The sequence below is a fragment of the Papio anubis genome, chromosome 7, assembly GCF_008728515.1.
Source record: "Papio anubis isolate 15944 chromosome 7, Panubis1.0, whole genome shotgun sequence".
Taxonomy (NCBI): domain Eukaryota; kingdom Metazoa; phylum Chordata; class Mammalia; order Primates; family Cercopithecidae; genus Papio; species Papio anubis.
This window is the reverse complement of record NC_044982.1, coordinates 99,703,169-99,727,896: the sequence shown is the minus strand read 5'-3', so window position 1 is coordinate 99,727,896 and position 24,728 is coordinate 99,703,169. Positions and strand designations below refer to the sequence as shown.

Genomic DNA, 24,728 nt, shown 5'->3' with positions numbered 1-24,728 from the left:
TCCTATTTACTACCCTTGTTGTGATTCAAAAGTCACATTGTCTAATCATTTTATTAGAACAGGTAATACTTAGAGAACCTCTACCTTGTGTCTGATGTGTTAAGCTCTCTTCATACATCATCTCATTCATCCTAGCTATAGGTTTTGATTAGTAGTTATCCCCATATGCATGATGAGAAAAGATTAGAAAGGTTAATCAGAATGCCCAAGAACAGACCATGAGTAAAAGGCAGATCTGAGACTTGAACCCAGCTAGTTAGACTCGATAGCAGGAATTGGCACACTTTCTCTGTAAAGGGCCAGATAGTAAATGTGGGTCATACAGTCTCTATCACACCTACTCTACTATTAGAACATAAAAAGCAGCCATAGACAACATACAAATAAACGAGCATGGCTATGTTCCAATGAAATTTTCTTGTCAAAAACAGGCCGTGGGCCAGATTTATACTATGGGCTTTAATTAGCCAACCATTGCTCTAGAGTCATACCTGATACTTGTTGACATGTAAAATGTTGCAAGGTTTTGGATTTTCATGTTTCTGACCCCATTCTCAAGCATTTTCTTCTGGGAATCACTACTACTTCCTAGACTATTATTTTCCCCTCATTACACAGTAATCAGTTTCATTTCCTCCCTGGGCATTCCTCCTCCTCCATCCATATTTGATTGAAAGCCTTACTGACAAGTCAGCTGATCTGCAGGCAAACATTTTACATTTTTCTGTTTTTGTGAGATGTACTTAATGAATACCCCTGGGCAAGAGCCCATGCATGGTTCCATTAACTCCAACCCTTATCTAGAAATGGGGATTGCATTTTCCACATCTTTCAGTGAACTGTTATTCTCTTGTAGCCCCCTCTTCATTTCCCCAGTTCCTTAGATCTCAATGGGAAGAAAGCAACGAAAACCATTGCTCCAACTCTTAACATTCTGCCTAGAACTGTATACCTTTAAAAGATGCTTCTCAAGGGCCGGGTGCCTGGCTCATGCCTGTAATCCTAGCACTTTGGGAGGCTGAGGTGGGAGAATCACGAGGTCCAGAGTTCGAGACCAGCCTGGCCAACATGGCAAAACCCCATCTCTACTAAAGATACAAAAAATAGCCGGGCACGGTGGCTCACACCTGTAATCCCAGCACTTTGGGAGGCTGAGGCAGGTGGATCACAAGGTCAGGAGTTCGAGACTAGCCTGGCCAACATGGTGAAACCCCATCTCTACTAAAAAAATACAAAAATTAGCTGGGCATGGTGGCAGGCACCTGTAATCCCAGCTACTCGGGAGGCTGAGGCAGAATTACTTGAACCCAGGAGGTGGAGGTTGCAGTGAGAAAAGATCATGCCACTGCACTCTAGCCTGGGCAACAGAGCATGACTCTGTCTCAAAAAAAAAAAAAAAAAAGGCGGGGCGTGGTAGTACATGCCTGTAATCCCAGCTACTCAGGAAGCTGAGGCAGGAGAATCGCTTGAACCTAGGAGGCAGAGGTTGCAGTGAGCCAAGATCACACCATTGTACTCCAGCCTGGGCGACAGGGTGAAACTCCATCTCAAAAAAAAAAAAAAGATGCTTCTCTTCTGGCTCTAATTTTAGTCCTGCCTGGATCAGTTGCAATGGGCAGGGAACAGGGTTGATCTAAGGAGTTGAACGGGGTCCCATCTTGGACACAACCTCTGGGAAGATGGTTCACTTCCCACTTGGTCAGTGAGGTCGATCTGTGACTGCTTCCTTGCCCCCGACTTAATAGGGCTTCACCCTCTACCGTCCTCTACCCTGCCTTCCAGGGCCAAAAACAGATTCCTACATACCAGCCCCTCTGGAATGTGTACAGTTCATTTTCCAGAACATGACATGTGGAACAAACCTGTTTCTCTCATGGCTCCAGTTGCAGAGCTTCTCTTATTTTCAGGTCTGTTTCTTTAATTCTCTTGTCCTCGTGGAGTATGGTATATTCCCTTCCTAAGAAGGTTTAGAACTCCCCTTGAGGTAAAAAGCTTCCTACATTTCTGTACCTTACATTTGGGTAGGTTTTTCTCCCGTCTCTCCTGACTCAAGTCTTGATATTATCAGAATCCTATACCTTTTGGTTCCTTTTATTAGTTCTTCATCCCTCTCCAGGAGCTCTTTATTACCCAATAATTTACAACACAGGGAAGTGTTCTGTGACCCTTTAAACCCTTCTTGAGCATGATAACCCATTGCACATATAATGTATCTAGTTTTGGCTTTGCTGAGTAACGAAAATAAAATATATCTGGTGATTGCTTTTAAGTGGGAAGACTGCAGGGCCCTGCAGCAGCCTCCTCAGCTTCCTCTCCTTTATGGAATCCTTTTAGTCCACTGGCTAAAATAGAAATAGAAATGCCTATTCCTGCTACCACCTTGACAGTCCCCATTTTAACCACTCTTTAGTACTTCACCAGCCCCTTGGCTGACCCAGTGCAGTAATAGTCCCGCCTTCAACTTCCACATGCCAGCTCTAAGAACAACAGATTGTAAACCTCCCAACAATTAAAAAAGAAAAGTATCTGAGGATTACAAAGCATCACATTTTTTCCCTATCTTCTAACATCTGTCACACAGATAATCCTATTCCAGACTTGGCCTTCATACCCTGTGTAATTACCTTCTAAGAAAATTGCCACTAGCTGGTGGGCATGGTGGCTCAGGCCTGTAATCCCAGCACTTTGGGAGGCTGAGGTGGGCAGATCACGTGAGGCCAGGAGTTCGAAACCAGCCTGGCCAACATGGCGAAACCCCGTCTCTACTAAAAATACAAAAATTAGCTGAGTGTGGTGGCGCGTGCCTGTAGTCCCAGCTACTCGGGAAGCTGGGGCACAAGAATCGCTTAACTTGGGAGGCGGAGGTTACAGTGAGTCAACATCGCACCACTGCACACCAGCCTGGATGACAGCAAGACTCCATCTCAAAAAGAAAAAGAAAAAGAAAAAAAAAAATTACCACTAGCATGCTAGCTCTACAGAAAAATCATCAGGAATAAGAGAATGTGTTTCTGTTTCTTTAGAATAAGAGTAAGAGCCTGAACTATACGGGAGAGAAAAAGGAGAAACCTGCCACCGTTGTCACCGCCATGGTAAGCTGCTGACACTGACCATTAAAATATGGTTGTTAGTGAACCCTGAAAACATTAAGCGAAAGAAGCCAGTGACAAAAAGACCACATGTTGTATGATTCTATTTTCATGAAATGCCCAGATTAAATAAATCTAAAAAGGCAAACTAGATTAGTAGTAGCTCGAGATGGGGAAACTGGGGTGACAGCTAAACAGGGTATGGAATCTCTTTTGGGGGTGATGAAAATGTTTTAGAATTGACTGGTGATGGTTGCACAACTCTGAAAATACTTAAAAGTACATTGTGAGTGAATTGTATGGCATATAGCTCTATAAAGCTGTTACCCAAGTGTGTGTGTGTATGTGTGTGTATTATATACATGACTGCTTCTCAAATCAGGGATTTTATGATCAGATGGAGCATCTTATTTTTCCTCTGAACCAAAAACATTTTATTCAGGAAGCATCAGAAAACCTTGAGTTGAAATAGAAATAGTAAAATAACTTGTGATACTCAATTGGGAGAAATTATTTTTAGGTAAAGTTGGTGAATGCAAAAGGTGCTCCGTAAAAGATGTGTAAGAGTCAGCGGGGGTACAGGAAAGGAGGCACTTAGTACATTGCTGGCAAAGGTGAAAATTAGTACAGCCTCTCCAGAGGCTTAGCAATGACTACTGAATCTCAGAAGATAAACATACATTCTGATGTAACAGTTTCACTTTTAGGATATACAGGCCTGTGTACAGGATGGTCCTCACAACATTATTCATAAAAGTAAAATATTAGAAACAAAGATATCCATTAATAGAGGACTGGCTAAATAGGTTATAGTATATTTATGCTGGAGAGATATGAAAAAAATAAACATCTAAATGTTCGGCTCTCTGGATTTAGCTCCAAGATAATGTTAAAAAAAAAAATGTGGGCCGGGCGCAGTGACTCAAGCCTGTAATCCCAGCACTTTGGGAGGCCGAGACGGGTGGATCACGAGGTCAGGAGATCGAGACCATCCTGGCTAACACAGTGAAATCCCGTCTCTACTAAAAAATACAAAAAACTAGCCGGGCGAGGTGGTGGGCGCCTGTAGTCCCAGCTACTTGGGAGGCTGAGGCAGGAGAATGGCGTGAACCCAGGAGGCGGAGCTTGCAGTGAGCTGAGATCCGGCCACTGCACTCCAGCCTGGGCGACAGAGTGAGACTCCATCACAAAAAAAATAAAAATTAAAAATGTACAGTATCCTCATGGGTTAAAAAAATATATAAATATATATATACACACACAGACACACACAGATATACATATACACACACAAAAAAATGTATAAGGACCTACAAATTACAATTCAAGTTAGGGGGAAAGATATATAATCCCAGCAGTGAAAACTCGTATCCAAACCAGAACAAGGAAATAGAGCTAGGGTCAGAATAGGCTTAAGAATTTCAAGTTAGAAAAGCAACTAAATTTCTGCAAATGATCCTGCTCTCCTCAGCCAGTCTCTAGATAACAACAAATACCGGAATTTTAAATGGAGAGGATCAGTGCAATTATCTCTACTGGCATTTGGGTCCTTCCAGATTGAACTGTCAAAAATTTTAGATTACTGGTATATAAGTAAAACTGCATTTGATTGGAAAACAGACTTTTCCCCCAAAGCCATACACAGTTTTGTAAGTGACAGCTTCAGAGGAAAACTTAAAAAACTGTTCAACCTGAAATTTGTCTTATGTTCTTTGCCCTTAGGCCAGAGTTCTTCGGGAAACCAAGCCAATCCCTAACCTTATCTTTGCCATTGAACAGTATGAAAAATTTCTCATCCACCTTTCTAAGAGGTCCAAGGTAAACATTCTCTTATTATGTCCTTCCATTCCCATTTACCTTCTTGACAGATCTAGCAAACTAAAGCAGCACAACTACAATAGAGGAAAAAAGACTCTAGGCCATTTGTGTGTTTGCCATCCCCCCCACCCCCACACCGCCCTTTTTTTTTTGAGATGGTGTCTCATTCTGTCACCCAGGCTGGAGTGCAGGTTCAAGTGATCTTTCGGCCTTAGCCTCCAGCATAGCTGGGACTACAGACATATGCCACCACACCTACTAATTTTCTGGGTTTGTTTGTTTTTGTAGAGATGGGGTCTGTATTGCCCAGGCTGGTCTCAAACTCCTGGCCTGAAGTGATCCTCCCAAAGTGCTGGGATTACAGGCATGAGCCACCACACTCAGCCTCTTTGCTGTTCCTGATCTGATGATCTGAACCCCAGCATACAGAAGGAAGTGTGGGTGTGTGCTTTCTTTAGGTAGAAACGGAAAGGTTTCTCAGAGGTGCACTAAAAATAGCTTAAGCTGTTCTGGCAGGACCTATGAGTAGGGAGATGTCCCATGCTTACAATCCTGTCACAGGTGAACCTGATGCAGCACATGAAGCTCAGCACCTCACGAGACTTCAAGATCAAAGGAAACATCCTAGACATGGTTCTTCGAGAGGATGGCGAAGACGAAAATGAAGAGGTCAGTGCTGGCTTCTTGCTGGAGCCCAGCGAATCCCAGCCACTCTCCCTAGCTGGTTAGCAGCCTATCTGGGAGCAGTCACAGATTAGTGGAAGGGCAACAGACTGGGAAAGGGCTAAAAGGTGATCTGGCAAAGATGAGAGTCAAGGACTCTCATAAGGGCTGTAAACTTTGGACCAATGAAGTTGCCCCAACTTGCATACATTTTTGGTAAACACTTCCAGGAAACAGGTGGTAACAAAACAGTGTCCTGCTGTGGGTCCTCTTCCTGTTATCCTTTAAACTACTGGGTGATGACCAGCTGTAGCAGTCTGGCTCAAAAACTAGTTTACTTCTCAAGTCATGCCCTCATTCAAAGGCCACTCATTAGTTTGGGTTAAGGCTTCTTTCTTCAATTCATGCCAGTGTCTTATCCTTTTCCCTTGTGGTTTGTTCCTCTCTCTTTACTCTTACCAGTGACAGTGCCACATCCCCATCCCTGCATCATCTTTGAAACAGAACCAAATGTTTCCTTACTTCTAGCACCTAAAATTTTCACCTTAGGATCGTCTGAAAGGTAGCAAATCAGTAGGCCACTCCCATTTCAAAATTGGAAGTTTACATACAAATCCCCTGGATTTCTGACTTCTCAAGAATTTTGAAAATGCATTCTTCAGATGATCACACTCCAGGGTGTAATGTACCTGGCCCCATCCATTCCCTTTACCCACTTGGCAGCTGCACTCAGGAGAGTCATGTAGCATTTTGATGCCAATAGCTTCTTCTCTATCATTTTGTCCCATGAGTTTCCTCAGTATAGCAAAAGTCCTAAGAGAAGGAGGTGGCACTGCCTTACTCTACACTTTGGAGGACTCCTTCCTCTTCTTCAACATAATTACCTCCTGTGAGTGGGAAAGGGGGGAAAGCATGAGTAACACAGGCTTTGATGAGAAGATAGTTTTTTTTTTCTTCTTCTTTTTATTTCCACTGCTTTGGAGCAGGTTTATCACGTTAGAGCATTACTTCTTTTCCCTTCTAGGGCACTGCATCAGAGCATGGTGAACAGAACAAAGAACCAGCCAAGAAGAAAAGGAAAAAATAAATGAAATGCCTGAGTTAATGTGAACTTTGGGGCTTCTGCTTCGTTTTTACCCAACAAGCAACAATGCCCCTTGTCCTACAGCCCACACCGATGTTGGCATCTTAGTTCTGAACCCACTGAATTCAACTGCACCTTCAGTTAGAAGGAATCTTCTTGGCAGGTCCTGCTACTGAAAAATGGCTGGCCTTAGGCAAGCCCTTTTGCAAAAAGCACAGCTGAAAGCCTGAGTTTGGGAGCCTGCACCGCCCCGACGAAGCTCCATGGGAGCAAATACAGAGCCTCCAGGCAGTGCTATGGTCCAGGCTGGCTTCGTTTTTCCAAGGAGCCTTTGGTGAGTTCAATTATCTGGTAAATATCCAGCGCTTCACCTGAAAAATAGTGCAAATTGGTTAGGATGCCACCTCAATAACTGTAACTGAGAGCTCAGAAGTGAGCAAAGGAGCTTAATGCTAAGGTCAAAAAGGAGAGTGAAAGGTTGAGAACAATTGTCACGAATGGTAATGTTATATGTTAGGAGGGTCTGTTTTCTTTTTATATAAAATAAATCTGTCTTAGATACATTTTAAATAGAAAATAAGCTTTCTGATTTGTTTGGTATTTAAAGCACAGTTTGTCTTTCTGTCATCTAAGAATGCACTCTATAGAATAAATCCTCTTTAAACATTTCTGCTGTGGTTGGAAGTAGGGGACAGGTAGAATATTTGAAGCTCTGCTGTCTTCATTTTTGAAACATCATGTCACATTCACTGGATACAGGGCACCTTCTAAACTGAAATTAGCCTAGAATATAGCATGAATCAAGAGGGTGATCTCTGGGGCCCCAAGCTTCCTGTTCTCCAAAACCCACTTGCTAGTCCACCTCAGATCCTATTTGTAACGAGGAACAAATGCGTTGTGCTCACCCTGGGGAATCCCGTATCTCCTTTCCATCCCAGTTGGGTTGGAAGGGGTTTTACAATCCATGGTCACTTCCTTCCTGAGGCACCGGTCAATATCAACTGCACTGAAAAAGGCGACTGACTGGGGCAAGTCATTCAGACCCAGCTTGTAGGCAAACATGCACCTGAAAGAGACCCAATCTCCTCTCACAGTCATGCCCCTCCTGTGAACACAGACGCATCACTCCTGGAACAATGACCCCACACCCCTCAGAGCAGGGCTTCCCATGGTCCAACACCCCATCTGTTCACTTAGCTAAGTCAAGAAAGGTGAAGGTCCAGCACTGTCTTCCATCCAGCAGCCTAACCTCCCACTGAGATACTGAAATGCAATTATGGACTCAACACACTGTTTTTTTCTTCCAGTTTGGTACATTTTATTAATATACGAAATCACTTCCAATTGGGCCAGAGTTTGAAGCATAAATGAGGACTTTTAGCTTTGTTAAGCATAACCCCCCGGAGATGATTAAGAGGGCAACGGAAACAATGTTGAATATTGTAAACATCTCTTATTTACCCAATAATCAGGATAGATCATGGTTCCCAAACTGGTTCTGAGTGGCAGATCAACATGGAACGGTAATACCATTTAATTCATCCATAAGAACTAGGAATTTTACTACAAGAAAATACAACTCAATATATAAAATATATAAGATATTTTAAAAAATCACATTTGAGTGTCCCCATTAACAGTGTTTTCTGTTAGCAGTCAAGTAACAAACTTTTGGCACTTAAGAAAGGAAACATTTATGGGAGAAAGAAAAACATCTCAATTTTCTATGAAATGAGAAAAGGCTTCTGTCATTTGATTTTCAAAATAGAAAAGTGTGAGTACCACCCTTTGGAATAATTCCCCTAACCTCACAGCTTCCTCAATGATCAGTCTTGGTATTTGACATTTTCAAACCCAAGAACTCTTTTTTTAAAAATTCAGGCTAGTCTTTTTAGGACTTCTATAACTTTTTAAAAATTAGAAGTAAGAAGGTGAAACATTCACTTCTAGGGGGATGAAAACTCAAAACTGCCCAGTCTGGCCCAAGAAGCGCTCACCCAAAGCCCCACATAGGAGCACATGGCCAAGCTAGAGGCCATGGGCCCCGCATACCTGGTCAAGAGGTTGGTGATCTGCAGGGCCAGGGCAGCACGGTAGCGGTCCTCCTCCCGCACCAGGTAGCGAACTTCGTCATGGATGCTGATGCAGAAGCGCCCATCTATGGCAAACTCTTCAAACAGCCACTTCATGGCCACAAGCATGAGGTGTAAGTAGTCAACAGCAGAGCTCTGTACCACCCAATTCACACGGCTGGTCATAAACTGGGGAGGGAAGGTGGGCACAGGTGAGAGGGGCTATGCTACATACCAATTAACTCTAGGGTAGAAGCCCCAAGAGAAGCTTCACTCTGGCCCTACCTACGAACATCGGTAAGGTCCACAGGGAGCCTGTGCCCTGCCCTGCCCTCCCCGGGGGCCCCTCTACCTATGCTCCAAAGGTAGCAAGATACCTCTCCCTGGACAGCCGAGGGCTCCAGGGCTCGGCTGATGCGGCAGCCCAGCACCGGGGTACGTGGTATGTCAGACGTAGCAATGCTCTCAAGCTTATTGAACATTTCTGACTCTGTGCCCCCCTTCCATGCCCGTTCAGCAATCACCTCCCACTTCTTCCAGTGTGACCTAAGGGACCAGAAACAGAGGGCAGACTCTGTCTGTCAGCATCTCAAAGCTGAAAAACAAAGCATCCAAGCTCTTCTGGGGCAAGCCCAGACCCCTCCCTCCATCCTTAACACAAAGAAGGTTCTTACTTCCTTGCAGCTTCTCTCTGGACCTTGCGCAGATCCTGCAGGGAAATCCAGCCATCCTCAGTCCTGTCCACTGGGAGGTGCAACTCCCTCACCAGCCACTCGCCCTCATCCGACAGCCGATACCTGGGGGCAGCGTTGTTATCACCATCATTCCACAGGAGTGCTTCCTGTGTCACACCTAGTGCCTTGGCGTGGAATGCTCACATCACTTCAACTTTCAAAAACACTGGCATCATGCCAGTCCCCTAAAGGCTTTTATTCAGAGGAAGAAACAGGCTCAGAGAGGCTAAGTGCCTTGCCTAGGATCACGGAGCTAGAAAGAGATGCAGCCCAGGCTTTTGTAGCTCCAAAGCCTGGGACACCCCATGGTAGCCCAATAAAGGACAAAGACTCCAGCACACAAGCAACCACTATTCCTACTGTCCTGTTTCTTTAGATACTGAATTGCCCAATGACCAACACGGGCCTTATATTCAGGAGGTAGCAAGGACCATCACTCTAGATTTGGGGGGATGGGGTAAGAATAGGCTACCCTGAAGGGGAGGGGGCATTTGTTGAAGCAGAAAACACAACAGCCAGGCCTGGCTTACCCTTTTCAACTGCCACAACCCTAGACAACTCAGCTTCCATCTAACCTGCAGATTTCACAAGGCTTGTTGCCTGAAGGCTCCAGAGACCCATCACTCACTTGTATAAACGGCTTCCCTACCACCTGCGCCCGCAGTCCAAACTCCTGTGACACTTTCGAAGGTGTCCACAACTAAAGCCCCACCACCTTTCTTGCCTCTACCAGCACACGCTGCTCACAGTATGAGCCTTACCCAACCTCACTTTATCCACTGGATGATACTCAGCTCCCCTTTCCTGCATTTACAGTCATCAACCACTATATCATTTATCACATACTTAAGTTTTAGTTGTTCATAAGAAAGTTTCCACAATGAGCCAGCTAATTAAATGTGGACAATGTATTGTACCTCAGGAAGTTGTACCTCTCTTCCCTCACACTTTTGGAACCCTCCAGAGTCTGCTAAGGCCCTGAGCACACAGTATGCAGTACTATGAAAGGAAACAAATTGGAGAGCTAGGCTAAGTAACCTGGAGGCCTGGTAATGCTTTCTCCTGTATCAACATCAGCCTACATGCTCCAGTTTGCCACAGCGCCCTCCTGTCAACTCCTGTCTTCCACTCACTCCATTTGCTTTCATTCCCTGTAGGCATCTGAGTTTGCAACCCCTGTATTATTGATTATGCGGCATAATCAGAATTGTCAAGAGGCTACCACTTGGTGACAGTAAACCAAAAGTATAGCTTTACTCCCATGAGGAAAAACTGTTTAAGGCTGACTATAAAGCAAGCAAGTATCACAACAGGACAAATCATCCTGGAACTAGGTTACACAGTTGTAGGAGAGCGGCTAGGTGAGGGTTCAAGTAATGGGCACGAGATAGAACAGATGGGAGTACTAAAGGACAGTAAAGCAGGCCTCAGGTCCTGGGTGTTAAAGTGGATGGGAGAGGGACCCTCACCAGCGGAGGCCCTTGGTGACGGCGTACATCTGCTGGGCCTTCTCAGCTGCCTCCTGCTGCGTGAGCCGGTGGTTAAACTGCATTAGTAAGCGCTCAGCAAAGGGCTGCCCAGCCCCATAGATGCGGCCGTAGTTGAAGACTTTGGCATGCTCACGGCTGATGCCCACGGTAGTGGCTGTCTTACTGTGTAGATCAGTGCCCCTGCTCTTCCTGCCCTGCAGTGTCATCCATCCAAAGGCTGTGCAGCCTGGAAGATAAGCAGGAGTGAGAAAAGAAACTCAGGAACATTCTGCCCAATGTTCATCAGAACTGTCAATATGCTACCTGAGGGGCTGGGCTGCCCCAACCCCGGCTCCTGCTCACCATGCATGCCGGCAAAGTGGGCGTCTCCAAGCACAGCTGCAATCCACAGCTCTTGAGAGTCCACATCAGCACCCACAAGGGTGTAGCCAGGTGGGGCCTGCACCATGGCTTTCAACTCACTGCCTACTCGGTCAGGCTGTGGGAAGAGTGAGATACCCAAATGAGACTCCTCCTACCCTATTCCTGGAGCCAGAGTTGACTGAGAGCCTTTCCTAAGGGAATGGCTTTAGAGAATGCCAGACAGCACTGGTGAAACTCCACAGTTCTATAGACAGCCACCTATCAGCAATTGGGATGACAGGTAAAGAATCTACTCTATGCCTAGCGCTATGCCAGACCCCTCACCTACATGGTCCCATCTAAATTCCATGAGAGCTGTAGCTATTACGCCTGTCATTGGCCAGGAGCAGGTGCCCAAAACACATGTACTGAAGGAGTGGACAGGAATCATGAAGCCAGATTTTCCTGTCTTCCATCCACTCCAAGATCTGGGTCAGGCAGTGAACTAGAGTCCTGCCTGACCCAGATCATAGGATCCTTTTCATGCTCCTCGCTAAATACCTAAAGGCCCTCAGAGCTGAGTTTCTACAGACTTGGGAGAGGAAGAGCAGGGGCCAGAGGTGCAGACAACACATACCCGGGCATTGCTGGCAGTGAGCCACGTGGGCTCCACAGCCCGGCGAGTGATGGTGCCGGCAGTCACCACTTGGGGCAGGATGGCCCCATAGAGGCCTTCCTCATCATAGTCGGGGTGCCTGGTGGGGTGCAGGGGAAGGAAATGGGTCTTAGTTGCTTTGGCCCTAGGACCTACCACCTCACCTCAGTTCTCCTATCCCTACAACCACTCAGCAGACCATACCTGATCACAGCACGGGGCAGAGCTGACCTGGGCAGCCACACCACCATCTGGGAGCTGTGGGGACAAAGTGAGGCTCAGCACAGCCATGGGAAGCAGAATCTATCCCGCATCCCACCATGGCCCTCACCTGCCCACCTCCTGGACTGCTATACTCCTACCCAGCCTCACTAACTGGACTCAACGTGAGCCCTGGCTCAGCCAAGACCTGGGGCGCTGTGATACACCAGTCAAGAGCATAAGCCATCTGGGAACCGGCCAGGCCTCTGAGTGAGCTCCTCCTCCTCTCTGGGGGGCATCCATGAGGCACTCCTTCCACCACTACCTCTTCCTACACACAGGCAGACTTCATCATCCCAAAACCCACTCTGCTCACCAGAGAGTGCTGGTGGCCACAATCACCTTGGAAATGGCCTTCAAGATGAATACATTTGCCATTCCAGACTACAAGACCCAGCTCCCAGCCCCCAACAGGGCTTATAGGCCACCAGCTCTCCATGGTCCTCAGCCATATCCCATGGCTCCAGCAGTTACACCAAGAGGTTCTGTTGGGAGCTACGAGGGGCTCTCATGGTCCTACAGCACCATTCTTTTTACGTTAACAGGGAAACTGAAGCTAGAGGGGAGACTTGCCCAAGGTCCATGGCACCAGGACCAAAAGTAGCTAGGCCTCTGGACCACAGCTAGGCTGGCCCTCTGGGAATCCAAGGTTAGTCAGAGGTCCCTGGGTGGGAAGAGGGGGGAAAGGCGTCCCAGGACTCCTCCCATGGTGGCCCACCTGATACGTTTATGGGCGTTCCTCCAGAAAGAAATCATTTTGTTGATTTCCAGAGCACGGGGCCCACTGGCACCTCCTGGGCCAGCCTGCAGGGTGCCATCCTCCATCTTGGGCAGGAAGTCCTTGGCAAAGGGGCTTCCCACATTACAGCTATTACCATCCTGGACAGAGCAAACGAAGCAGGGGCTGGAGGCAGGTGGCAGACCCCTGGGTGGGGAACCAATGTGAGCACCTGCACTTCTCCCAACACTGAGCTCAGAACCTCAGCAGTCTGAGGCAAATCCCTGATTGCATCACACATGCACACACACGCGCACACACACGCCCCCTAGGACACACAGACACAAGCAAACCTGGCTCCCCACATAGTGACAAATCGGCAGAATCTATCACGTACCAGATGTACCCCCTGCCACCCAACTTTCATTAGAAAAACAAAAGCTGAGACATGACAGTATGTGCCTGAAATCACACTCTGTCCCACTATTAGTCATTCCCACAAAAAGGACAGTCTCAGGTGTGTCACTCTGAAGGCCTGCTGTGGGCCTTGAGCAGAGTGAGGACACACCACAGGACAGGCCATGACCCAGGACACACCTTGTGAGGCAGCTTGAAAAACCAGCAGCCAGGGATGTCCACATCGTTGTAAGGTCCGTTGCCATGGTGATAGTTGGGCTGGCTGTCCTTGGGGCCGCCAGGGGCAGTCTGTGGGGGCCACACACCTAGATCAGGCCCTGCTCCAGCACCTGCATTCAGCAAGGGCCAGGGGGTAGGGAGTGGGAAAAGGGCCTGAAACTGTCGTCATCAGCTGGGAAATGACAAGATGGCCATGAGGTCTCACTCAGGCTTTCTCCTTGTCCTCCAACATGTGTGGGGCCTCCCAAGGACAGGGTGGCATCTCCAACCCCCCTAAGACCTAGGGAACTCTGGCTGGGAAGAACTACATGGGCAAGAGGAAGCCCTTTCCACCCAGCACCCACCCAGAGAACCCCTGAGCAGGCACACTGCTCACCAGAGCTAGCGGTTGACCTGGCACTGCAGCTCGCAAGTTCTCCATCTTGGCCTCAGCCTCCACTTCTAAGTAATCCAGTTCTTCTACCTGGAGTGGTCCAAGGACCAAGAGAGTGAAGCAGGGGACTGGGTAGGTCCCAATCCACCAGCCCCTCCCTGCATGGTACTCAGACACCGCAGGTCAGTCTGGGGTGAGCCACCAGTGCCAGCCTCCCACCCAAAAAGGCTGCTCCTTCCCTGGGTGGAATACAGAGACCTCCCCTCCCCAAAGCTCAGGTTCAGAGCCTGCCCTCACCGTTTGCCATATGGCACTATTGTCAGTGAGCAGGAACTCCTCAGCCAGGCCGGCCTCCTGAGGCGTTAGCTGCTGCTTCCCCTGTTCGAGACAGTGCTTCCTGTACAGGGACTCGATGGCTCTGGGCAGAGAACAGCAGCAGCAGCCTCTGATTACCATATGCCCACTGTGGGCCAGGCAGCTTGCTGGTGCCTTCCACAATTCTCTGTTTAGTCCTCAGAATCAGCTCTGAGGCAGAACCAGACAGCACTTTCCCCAGGTTTTAGACAGGGATTGACAAACTAAAAATGACAGCACCCTGGCAGCAGGCTGGGGTTCGAGGCCTTGTCTCACTCAAATCCAAGTTCCTCTTACACTACAGAACTGCCGCCTCGAGAAGTTCTGAGCGCACAGCAAGAGGACAGGACCCAGGGCCCAGCTGCAGGCTGGCTCCTGCCAGCTCACCTACCATTGGGCTCAAAGGAACAAGGCCAGTCTTACCCCTTTTGTCCCAAGGCCCTGCAAGAGACTCAGGCTGCCCTGAAAAGCCAGGACTCTTAATTCTGGGCCACTGTAAGTTTCTCCCCAACACCTGCTTGTCTAAAGCTCAGGTTCTGTGATCTTAAACAAGTCAACCGAGCCTTTGTCAACTACAACATGGGGATAATCATTCTAGCTCATGGGGCTCCTTGGGGAACAAATGAGGGAAGCACTACTTGGCCCATAATTATCACTCGAATTATATATACATTTTTTAAAAAGCCCATCTCCCTGCTACTTGTAACAGCCCTCTGCATGTTCCTGTGAAGGCAGCTGTGCTGCCAGGCCCAAGAGGAAGGCCTTTAGTCCTCCCCACTCTGAATATCTCAACGTACTCTCTCCCAGGGCCTCTGAGATCCAGAGGGTAAGGGTAGCCATGGAAAAAAAAAAACATGAACCCAGACGCCTTTTTGTGTGTGTGTGTGTGTTTTAAAATTTTTTCCTTTTTTGTTTTCCCTTCTTCTGAACCCAGACTCTTGAACCCAAACTCTTTCCACTAGCCTGAGCTGACCAGCCAGGGGAAGGGGTTCCTAGGCTCCAGCCCCTTCCTCCCCTGGGCCTGAGCCTTACCTGTAGGGGCAGACCACCCCAGCTGATTCCAGGGTGGTACCTGTCGGGAGCTTGGCCAGGTTGTCCCGCCGCCCAGGCACCAGGTAGCCCCAGCCATGACGCTCTGAGTAGTGCAGAGGGAAGCCATCCCAGGTCAGTGCCATGAGTTTAGGTGTGACCCGCATCTGCAGGCTGAGAAGGCTGGGGCCTGGGGTCCATGCGGGGTCGTCTAGCCGGGGACAGAGCTTCCGGTACCATCTACGTCCCACCAGGAAGACAGCAGTGTCACAATGGTAAGGGCAGTTGTTGGGGGGAAGGTTCTCTCTCCCACAATGTGCCCCACCCACCCTCCAAAGCCCTGGGGCTTTCTGGTGACCCCGGCCTACAGCCACCATCCCCTCCTCTGGGATGCTTTAGCCAGGACCCCCATGGAATCCTCTAGAAGAATATTTCAAAAGCAAAGACACTAAGTCAGTCCCACTGCACTAGTCAGAAGCCAGGACACAAAAGCATACCCTGGCCCAGGGCAGGGCTCCTTCCCAAGCTCCATTTCATTCAGTGTAACTGACCAGAGGAGGGAGCTCATCTGCCCTCCCCACTCCTCTAGAGAAACACCAGTCCTTCTGGGTGCTCTCTTGCAGGCTGTTCACCAGAGTTGAGCCCAGGGTGAAGCTAGGAAGGCACTCAGGACACTTGCTCTCCGGGTCATGCAAGTGCAAAGTTGGCACCCTGCTGCTCACCCTGGATGCCCTTTTTCTCATCTCTGCCACCCTATGAGGCTCAAAGGAAAGGGCACCTTCTTAAGAAAGGCTTCTTGATTTATTTCCCCAGGCAGAGTCAGAACTACCTATGGACACTAGCTGCACTAGCTGGTCTACATGCCTGGCTTCTCCTAGAAAAAAGGAACTACTGGAAAGGAGGAGCTATGCTCTAGTCTGTACACCCAGTGGCTGCCACGGGCCAGTGCACAGCAGGTGCTCAGAACAGTGCTGAATGAGTCCAGTAAGCCAGTCCAGAGTGAGCAAATGAGAACAGGACTGGAAGACAGTGTGAATGAATGGCAGCAGGTCAGTAAGTACACATGCGCATGATGCCTCTGTGCCAGAACCCAGACCAGGTCTGTCCTGAGAATGGCGCAAGGGTGGACTCTAGATACACTGCTGGGGGTGGGCTGGGCTCACCCAGGGTGTCCAGGAAGGTGCTGGGGCCGCTTGGGCAGGAGCTCTGTGGTCCCCTTCAGCTTCTGCAAGCAGGCACGGGCCATGACATCTTGTTGAAACTCCTCCTCCTCACTGCAGGGGCCGAGGTCTGTGAGGGTGGGGGAAGACAATCAGGAGCAGGAGAAGGAACTCTCAGTAAGACCTGCTCCCACCCGCTCATCTCCAGAAGGCTGGAGCAACCCTTTCCAAGGACCCCTTCAATCACAGGACCTTCCCAGCAACAACGCCTACCCTACCTCTACCTCCTGCCCATGCTCCCCACCTTCCTGATCCATGGGATCACCAGGGGCCCTAGCCCCCTCGATGGGCAACTTGCTGGCTGTGGCTGGCTCCTTCTTCACCTTCTTAGCTTTCTTCTGCTTAAATTCTTGCAGGTCCCACTCCAGGTCCCAGAGCCAGGGGTCTTCTTTGTACCTACAGAGTCAGTCCACTAGGGCAGGGCTAAGGCTAAGCCGAAGGCTAGGCCACCCACTTGCCAGACCCCTGCCTAGATCCTGCCCACCCAAGGCCTGGCTACCTCTCTCCTGAGAGCAGCTGGCAGGCGTTGTTGGCCAGGTCCATCAACGACTTCTTCATCTCCCGCTGGAGCTCCTCATAAGTGCCCTGTGCCTCTGCCAGGTAACGCTCCCAGTTCTGGTTGACAGGCAGGTAGGAGACACCCATCTCCAGCATGCCAGCCAGAGTCACTGGGTGGGGACACCTTGGAGGCAAACACCAGGAGCTGCCATAAATGACCACAGGAGGCAAGAGCCCAATCCCTGAGCTGGTTTAGCAAGCCTCAACCGAGCCACCGACATGGCACAGCTCAAAAGTCAAATAGACAAGGCATTAAATCCCAGCTCACTGTTACTCATCCCTGGGTAAGTAACCCCATCTCTTGGAGTCTCAGTTCTTTCATCTATAAAATGGGAACAATATCATCCCATCCTCAGGGGTAATGTGGGAAATATAGATGGCAAAAGTGAAAATGGCTGCCACACATGGAGTAATGACTGTGTGCCAGGCACTGTGCTAATAATCCCATACATGAAAAACATCATGCCTGAACCTCACAACTTGGGTGGTAAAATACAGTTGACCTTTAAACAACACAGGTCTGGATCGCGCAAGTTCACTTACACACTTATTTTCTTCTGCCTTAGCCACCCGAGACAGCAAGCCCCACCCCCCTCCTCCTCAGCCTACTCAACGTGAAGGACAGAGATCTTTATGATGATCCACTTCCACCTAATGAATGGTAAACACATTTTCTCATGATTTTAATACATTTTCTTTTCTCTCGCTTACTTTAAGAATATAGCATATAATACATATAACATACAAAATATGTATTATGTTATCAGTAAAACTTCTAGCCAACAGTAAGCTATTAGTAGTTAAGCTTTGGGTCAAAAGTTCTAGCCAAATTTTCTTCCCTTCTTTCTTCTTTCAGTATCTTTGGTACAAATATACCTGAATTTTCAGCTACACAAGGGTCACTTCGTAAGACGGACTCATTAATAAACACAAGCATGATGTGCATGAAGCCCTTGGTTAAGGATCTAGTTCAGAGAAGGTGCATAGTAAACCAGCACCATGCACATGAAACACAAGCACAACTCCATGGCCCTCCCCTCCAGGGCCTCGGTAGAAATCCAGAGTCCAGGGCCCAGATGGACACCACTGGACAGAAGGGCTCCATTCTTTCAGCCTGGAAAAGCTAAGGTCCCCAACCTGAGATAGAACCAGTGCCACCTGATTACAGCAGGCCCGGGTACCAGGAACCCACCGACCCCCAAAGCTTCCCACATGGGCTCCCCCTTACCTCTCCAAGAAGAGCGGTAGCTGCTGCTGGAAAACCTCATGGGTGGCCCACACGTCCTGGGCACAGTACTGCATCAGGTCCTGGCACAAGACGACAGGAAGGCGCAAGGTGGGCAGCCATCCCATTACCACCACCAGGTCTCAGGGTCAGGCCTGGCAGTTATATCTCCCCAAGCGCAGCTAGGGGTGTGTCACAGCTCATCTCCCGAGAGCCCCCTCTAGCACCATACCTGGAAGTTCTCACGAATGTCTTTCATGGTACCCTTCACGAACAGTTCTCGAGGCTCCTTCTCTAAGGGAGGCCCCCCTACATAAAGTCTGTGCACCTCTGCCAGACTGTTGACACTGCTGATGTCCAGCCAGTCCCAGGATGAGATCTGGGGAACCAGAGCAAGGGACACGGCAGATCAGCTTGGCCTCGGGTCAGACGGGCTGGTGAGGGGGGTCCCAAGCACTATACTACTATGCTCCTGCCCACTGGCAGTGTGCTCTCACCGCTGGGCCTCTTCTGGCTTTCCTCTGGGACTTCTGGCCTTGCTTTGTGGGGCCCTGGACCTTGTGCTTGCCCTGCTTGGCTGCTATCCACAGACTGCGCTGGAAGCTACTTAGCCCTGAGATGGCCATGTGCATGCTCATGGTGTCCAGGAAACGCATGCGGGAACCCTGAGGAGGAGGAGGAGGAAAGGGAAGGGAAGGAGGGAGGCTGCAACTGTGGGGCCAGCCCACCACTGCTTAGTGGTGTGGACCTCCAGCCCCACCTCAGCTCCTCAAACAGCCTCCCCTCCCAGCACACAGCCTCCAGCACAAAATACAGAATCCTCATGTTTGTTCATGCTTGCCCCATCACCTTTAAGGGGCCTGCCTTCCCAAATCCTAGCCACCCTTTAAGATGCAGGCCTGGCTCAAACCCAACGTGCAAGTCCTTCCCAGCTTCCAGTAGTAGCTCTGAGCAACGTAGATACAGAGTGGCCAAAACAAAGCCTTCAGGGCTATCTAGTCTGGCCCCAACCCTGCCACTCATAAGCTCTGTGGCCCTGGGCATGTCAACAAGGCTGTCTGAGCCTCAGCACCCTCAGCTATAGGCTAAGGTTGCTCTCCCCTGCCCGGCTTGTCTCCTAGGGCTGCTGTGAAGATACAATGAAAAAACACTTCATAAAATTAAGAATTGCCACTACTATACACCAGGCAGAGTACTGAATGTTTGACATGCAGGCATTGTTCCAACCCTCCTATTAATCCTATGAGATTTATGTTATCTCTGCCTTTTTATAAAAAAAAGGAAACTAAGACTTAGAGATGTTAAGGACCTCATAATAGTCATCAGTGGTTAAGGCAGGAAATAAGCCCTGGCTGTGGCTCAAAACCTTTAAGATCCATGCTAAGCTCTAAAATGCCACAGAGATAAAAGCCATTATTACTTTGTGACAACTTAGGTCCTATACCAGGCTTTCCCGGGGACATAAACAGCTAGGCACAGGGACCAGAGGCACAGCTGGTCAACAGATGGGCCTTGTGGCTTCAGCAAAGGCAATAGAGACACTTGCCAAGCAAGCAGTGCCTTCCCTAACCACTGAGATTCGGGCTCCTGGCCCATCCCATGCCAGAACCTGTAGCTGGCCCCAGGAACCTTACCTGGATCAGGTACTGCTCCCTGATATGAGCTCGGTCAAAGGAAACATTGTGCCCCACCACTAACTGCTCCTTCCAATCTCTCTGGGTGGGGCTGGCACCAGCAGGGACCTCCAGGGGGATGAGGTCAGCCGGCGACAGCTGGCTGGTCCAAGAGTAACGCTCTTCCACCAGCCGCCGGCTGCACCAGGAATACCTGAGGGAGGCGAGAGGCAAGCAGGTTCACCATGGAGACATTAAACTTCCACTCCACAACACCCACTGCACACCTACCACAACATGCCAGATGGCGTACTGGCAGCTGGGGACACAAGTGAGACCAAAGGGTGCTCCTAACTCAGCTACAGGTCAGGTGTAGCAGGGTGGGTGTGTGTGCTGGTGGGCAAGAGCTACAAAAGCTTCTTTAAACTTCTGCACATAAAAATGGAACTACTGGGCTATTAGACCTACACGCAGGTATTATATTACAGCCTGGGCCATCAAGGTGTTTGCTAGACCTAGTGTTCACTAAGTCTACATCTAGCTTTGAGGTTTTATGAACATTATCAACCCCTTGTGTCTATAGGCACAAACCAGCTACTGTTCAAAGTGCTAGTAAAGGAGATAGACAGTAACAGAACCAAAAGTGGAGTTTTAAAAAATTTAACTGGTAAAAAAAAAAAAAAAAAAGACAAATACTGCACACATGTACAGGATGAATCATCTCATGGCTGAAAAGATTCTGGGGGACAAAGAACAAATCACACACCTTGGAGAATCTCACCCTCAGTGAGAGACCAGGGAAAGTGCCAGAATGAGAAAATGTATGCGCATGTGATAAGGTGGGGGTGGGAGGATAAGGGATGAGTGCGGCCTGTTGGGGGCCTGACACTAATTCAGTAAAAGGCTGCAGTTTGCTCAAGATCCACAAGGCTAGGTGTAGGGGAATGGCCACTGAGGAAATGCCTGCTGCAAGCCACAGATTGTTCTCAACAGTCAAGGCCCACTCAGCATCAAAGTGAGTGACGAGGCCATGTGTGGACAACCCTGCAGAGAAGGAGCTCCTTGCAACCTTTATGGAATAGAAGAGGGAGTATCTGCCTCAACAGATTCAACACATATAAAACTAATTTATTTCAAAGAGAAAGCAAGAGGGTCCTAGTTTTAAACCTGACAAAATCTAACTCATACTCCAAATGGTGAAAATAAGCCAAGGGACTGAAAGAAATCTCCCCCACCTTTTAATTCAGCATGTCAAAGCCCTTACAACAACACAGACAAAAAGGCTAAAGAATGCCAAATAGTTGAGGCCATGGTGATAACAGGGACTTTGATTACAATAAAAAGCCACATTGGTGTCAAGATGCAGCTCTGCAGCTGTGCATGAAGCCATCTCATTATACACTAGTGATTAAAAAGAAGAAAGCCAAATTTAAGATGAGTAGGGATCCATGCCATTAATACTAGTTTTACTGTGACTCTCAGATAAATGTTGATAGCCGGAGTGATGTCCCTCTAGCCTGATGGCCAAAGCCCTTACCCTTACAAACAGCCTTTGGGAAGAAGCTGCCCTGTGGGAGGCTCATAGCTGACGAAGGCTTCTCCTCCCATTGTAAACTGTGGGATGGTAAGGTACCTAATGTTACTCAGTTAAGGGGCAGGGGCATGCCCAGGTTCAAAGTGGACCGCTATTAGGGCACCATGTGGCACCCACCTCCACCCCACCAGTCAGACTCCCAGGAGGAAGGTCCCAGCATGAGCCCAGGCCTTAACAATGACTTCTGCCATCAGGCCAATGCCCTGAGTACCACTGGCAAGAATGGAATGAGAATGAGGGCAGAGCGGGAAGGACAGGGAGGGAAAGGAGAGGTAAAAGGAGAGAAAGGAGGAGGAAGAGAAAAGGGGACTTGAGGTAACTTGGCCAAAAATGACCAACAGATCAAAAAACAAATCTTTCTTGTCACTGATTTCCTAATTTTCTTTCAGCCACCAAAGCCTACTTTATCTTTCCAAATGATGGCCGGTATTCCCCTTTACTTTGACCATCGAGTTACATATTCTAAATAGTGTGATTCTCATTGTAACTGGAATTCAATCAATGCAGAATCATCTAGTTTTGCTCTTTTCAGCCATTAATGCCTACCTTATCTATTTAGCCATGTTTTCACCATTTTCAACTGCATATTTAACATTTCGCAGCTTTCTTTACAAAGATGTAGCTTCCAATAGGAATAAAGAAACTGCCAACTTTTTTGCTGGCCATGCCTGAAAGCATTAAGGTTGTAAATAGTATTTTAATCCTGGAATGAAGAATAAAAAAAGGGGAGAAACAGTACTGCCATCATTGTTTGAAAAAGAAACTTGGGTAGCACTTAGAAAGTTATTTTAAAAGAAAAGAGAGATTGGATATACTTGTTTGGGACCAAAATGCCTGCTTGGAAGGCTGGGGGCAGGAAGCAATGTTTCTCAACTAGGGGTGGTAAACCAGATGCCGCCTCAAGGGGGCATGTGGAAATGTTGGTGGCTGGGACAGTGGGGAGGGGGGTGTTGGTCTGGCGTTTATGGGAAAGGCCAGGGATGCTAATGTCCTATACTGCCTGGGACAGTCCCACAAAAGGGAGCTTTCTACTGCCCAAAATAATTAATAGCTCCCCAAAAAGAAACACTATTCAAATGACTTTTCAGACTAACTTCTCATGACGCTATTAGGGGAGGGGGTAAAGGCACCAAATCATGGTGATCTTAAGTGGCCTCCCACAGGTCTCATGTACAGCGCTCTACTGTGATTCTCCGCATGGCCTTTACTGCCTGACATTTACTTGGGTATTTGCTTACTGCCTGTGATCTTCCCACCAGAAAGTGAGTCCCACATAAACAGGGGTCTAGTCCTAATTCACCACATCAGTGCTCCCTACATGAGCACCCAGCACATAACAGGACCTCAGTAAATGTTCACTGAAACAAACTATTAAGCTGGGCCCCCATGCCTACTTATGTCCCCAACCCTGCCCCTACTTACCAGGCCGAGGGGGATATGGCCACCGCCAATGTGGGGCAAGTTCCCTCTGCCAAGCAGACCTCCACGTCGAACACCAGGGCCCGCTCCTCGGGGATGGCCACGGGTACGGCCTCCCCCTCGGGGCCGTACCGGGTCCAGCCCTCCGCCCAGGCCCAACCCGTGGGCTGCGGGGGCAGCTGGGCCTGCAACAGCGAGTTGGCCGCCTCCAGGTAGGGCAGGCTCTGCTTCTGGGCCAGGAGGCGGAAGTGCTGGTCCAGGTTGTCCCCGTAGAGGGGCGGCAGGCGCAGCTCCACGTCGGGCAAGGGCGCTGCTGGCTGCCCCCAGAGCCCGTGCTTCTGCAGGTGTTCGACGCTGCGGCGCACCGCGGCCTCGCCGGGTATCTCCCCTCCTTGCCCGAAGATTTGCTCGTGCAGCCCCTTCGAGAGCATCTGGATGTGCAACGGGTTGTGCCGCAGCTGCCCGCCCTCCGAGGATGGCACTTGCGGCTGCTGCAGCTGCTGCTGCTGCCGCCGCCGCCGCCCGTCGCTGGGGTCGGACGCGGGGACGGAGCTGGAGACCCAGCGCCCCGGAGCTGGAACCGGCCCTGGCACGACGGTGGCGCCGGCCAACTTCCTCCAGAGCAGGCGGCTCATGGTTGGTGCAGGGACCCCCACGCTGGGAGTCAGAACACCTAGCTTTGGACTCCAGCTTGGCTGCTTTTATTGGCTGGAAGACGTGGAGAGAGACACGTCCTGTCTCTGCTCTCCTGTCAGTGAAATGGGTTTGACCATGCCTGCCTTCCACCCCAAATCCTAAAGGAGACAGATGATATAAAGCGTTATTTTACCATATATGTAAAAGCTGTATTCATAGTCACCATTCCTTGAGCATTTACTGCGTCCCCAGCACTGTGCCAGGCGCCTCAGTTGCATTTTCTGTTAAGCCTCAAAACTTGGGAAACGTCAATACCCCTCCTGGGGGAACCGGGGTCCACGCAGCTTCGTCAGTGGACCCACGTGGGGAAGCCGAAGGCAGCGAGTAAGAGAGCAGTATCTGGAGTAGAGCGACGCGGCTTTGAACCCCGCTTCTGGCTCTCTCGAGCTGTGTGACCTTGGGCAACGCTCCTTAGGCCCTGATATCCTATTCTGTAAAATGGGGTTACGGATTCTGCCTGTCACACAGGGCCGCTGTCCGGAGCACACAGGGCGCCTACGTCTTGCGGCCCTGCTCTTGGCAAGCGCTCGGCAAATGGTGGCTGCCATTACCGCGACCGGCGCGGCCCGAGAGCCTAGCGTCGAGAAGTGCCAGAACCCGGATTCGAACCCGTAGGGTGGGCCGCCGTCCCGTGGGACCTCCACCCACACCCTGACCACGGCCCAGCCGGCCGAGGGCGTCCTGCAGCGGGCGTGGGCGGCCACCCCCGTGCGCCCCGCCGCCCGCCTGCGCCCGGCAGAGGCGCCGCGGTGCGCCCTGGGACGAGCCGCCGCCCTGCTCCGGGCCTCGCTCCCTGACTGGAGAGGGAGGGGCCGCGCTGCCGCTCAGCGACCCAGCCTCCCCGCCGCCGAACCCGCCGGAAACCTCGGTCCGCACGGTGCTTCCTGGTCTGCGGTTCTCCCGACCCCAGGCCCACGGCGCGGCGTCCCCCTATGCGCGGCCTACGCAGCCTCGGGGTGGCGTGTGGCCTCCACCCGGCCGGTCCGCTTCGCTGGCAGCAGCAACTTCCCGTCTGCACCCGACTAGGTCCCGCTGCTACCCGAGAGGCAAACGGGAGACTCCCAGCGCGACCAATAGGAGGGCCG

At 49.7% G+C, this 24,728-nt stretch overlaps 2 protein-coding genes across 9 annotated transcripts in view; one reads left to right on the top strand and one right to left on the bottom strand.

Annotated features, from left to right (window-relative positions):
- FANCI (FA complementation group I) overlaps positions 1–7,322 on the top strand; it is a 78,950-nt gene extending 71,628 nt beyond the window's left edge. For 2 of the 3 annotated variants that reach the window (XM_031668363.1, XM_031668364.1), the window contains 4 exons: positions 3,024–3,092; positions 4,812–4,907; positions 5,469–5,576; positions 6,595–6,681. In XM_031668363.1, the coding sequence (XP_031524223.1) occupies positions 3,024–3,092; positions 4,812–4,907; positions 5,469–5,576; positions 6,595–6,657 (336 nt within the window). In that variant the 3' untranslated portion in view covers positions 6,658–6,681. Of the gene's footprint in view, positions 1–3,023; positions 3,093–4,811; positions 4,908–5,468; positions 5,577–6,594 lie in introns of all 3 variants that reach the window. The other variant, XM_031668362.1, reaches the window with a different exon arrangement.
- Positions 6,498–24,689, bottom strand: POLG (DNA polymerase gamma, catalytic subunit). Of its 6 annotated transcripts, XR_004185042.1 has the most exons (24): positions 24,508–24,686; positions 22,951–23,741; positions 19,956–20,148; positions 18,819–18,986; positions 18,554–18,700; positions 18,325–18,404; positions 17,038–17,220; positions 16,783–16,934; positions 16,482–16,608; positions 15,322–15,558; positions 14,233–14,353; positions 13,939–14,025; positions 13,524–13,631; positions 12,927–13,087; positions 12,152–12,205; positions 11,930–12,047; positions 11,293–11,428; positions 10,930–11,176; positions 9,401–9,523; positions 9,104–9,272; positions 8,707–8,915; positions 8,116–8,217; positions 7,560–7,720; positions 6,498–7,025 (listed from the first exon to the last, which is right to left on the bottom strand). XR_004185042.1 is itself a non-coding variant. In XM_031668365.1 (23 exons), the coding sequence occupies exons 2-23, from the start codon at positions 23,580–23,582 to the stop codon at positions 6,949–6,951; spliced, it is 3,543 nt and encodes a 1,180-aa protein (XP_031524225.1). In that variant the 5' UTR covers positions 23,583–23,741; positions 24,508–24,685; the 3' UTR covers positions 6,498–6,948. The 6 variants fall into 6 exon arrangements, 4 of the variants coding, with proteins under 4 accessions (XP_031524225.1, XP_009209158.3, XP_031524226.1 ...); XM_031668365.1 differs by lacking the exon at positions 8,116–8,217 and having other exon boundaries at positions 9,251–9,272; positions 24,508–24,685; XM_009210894.4 differs by lacking the exon at positions 8,116–8,217 and having other exon boundaries at positions 24,508–24,683.
- Between the last annotated feature and the right edge of the window lie 39 nt (positions 24,690–24,728).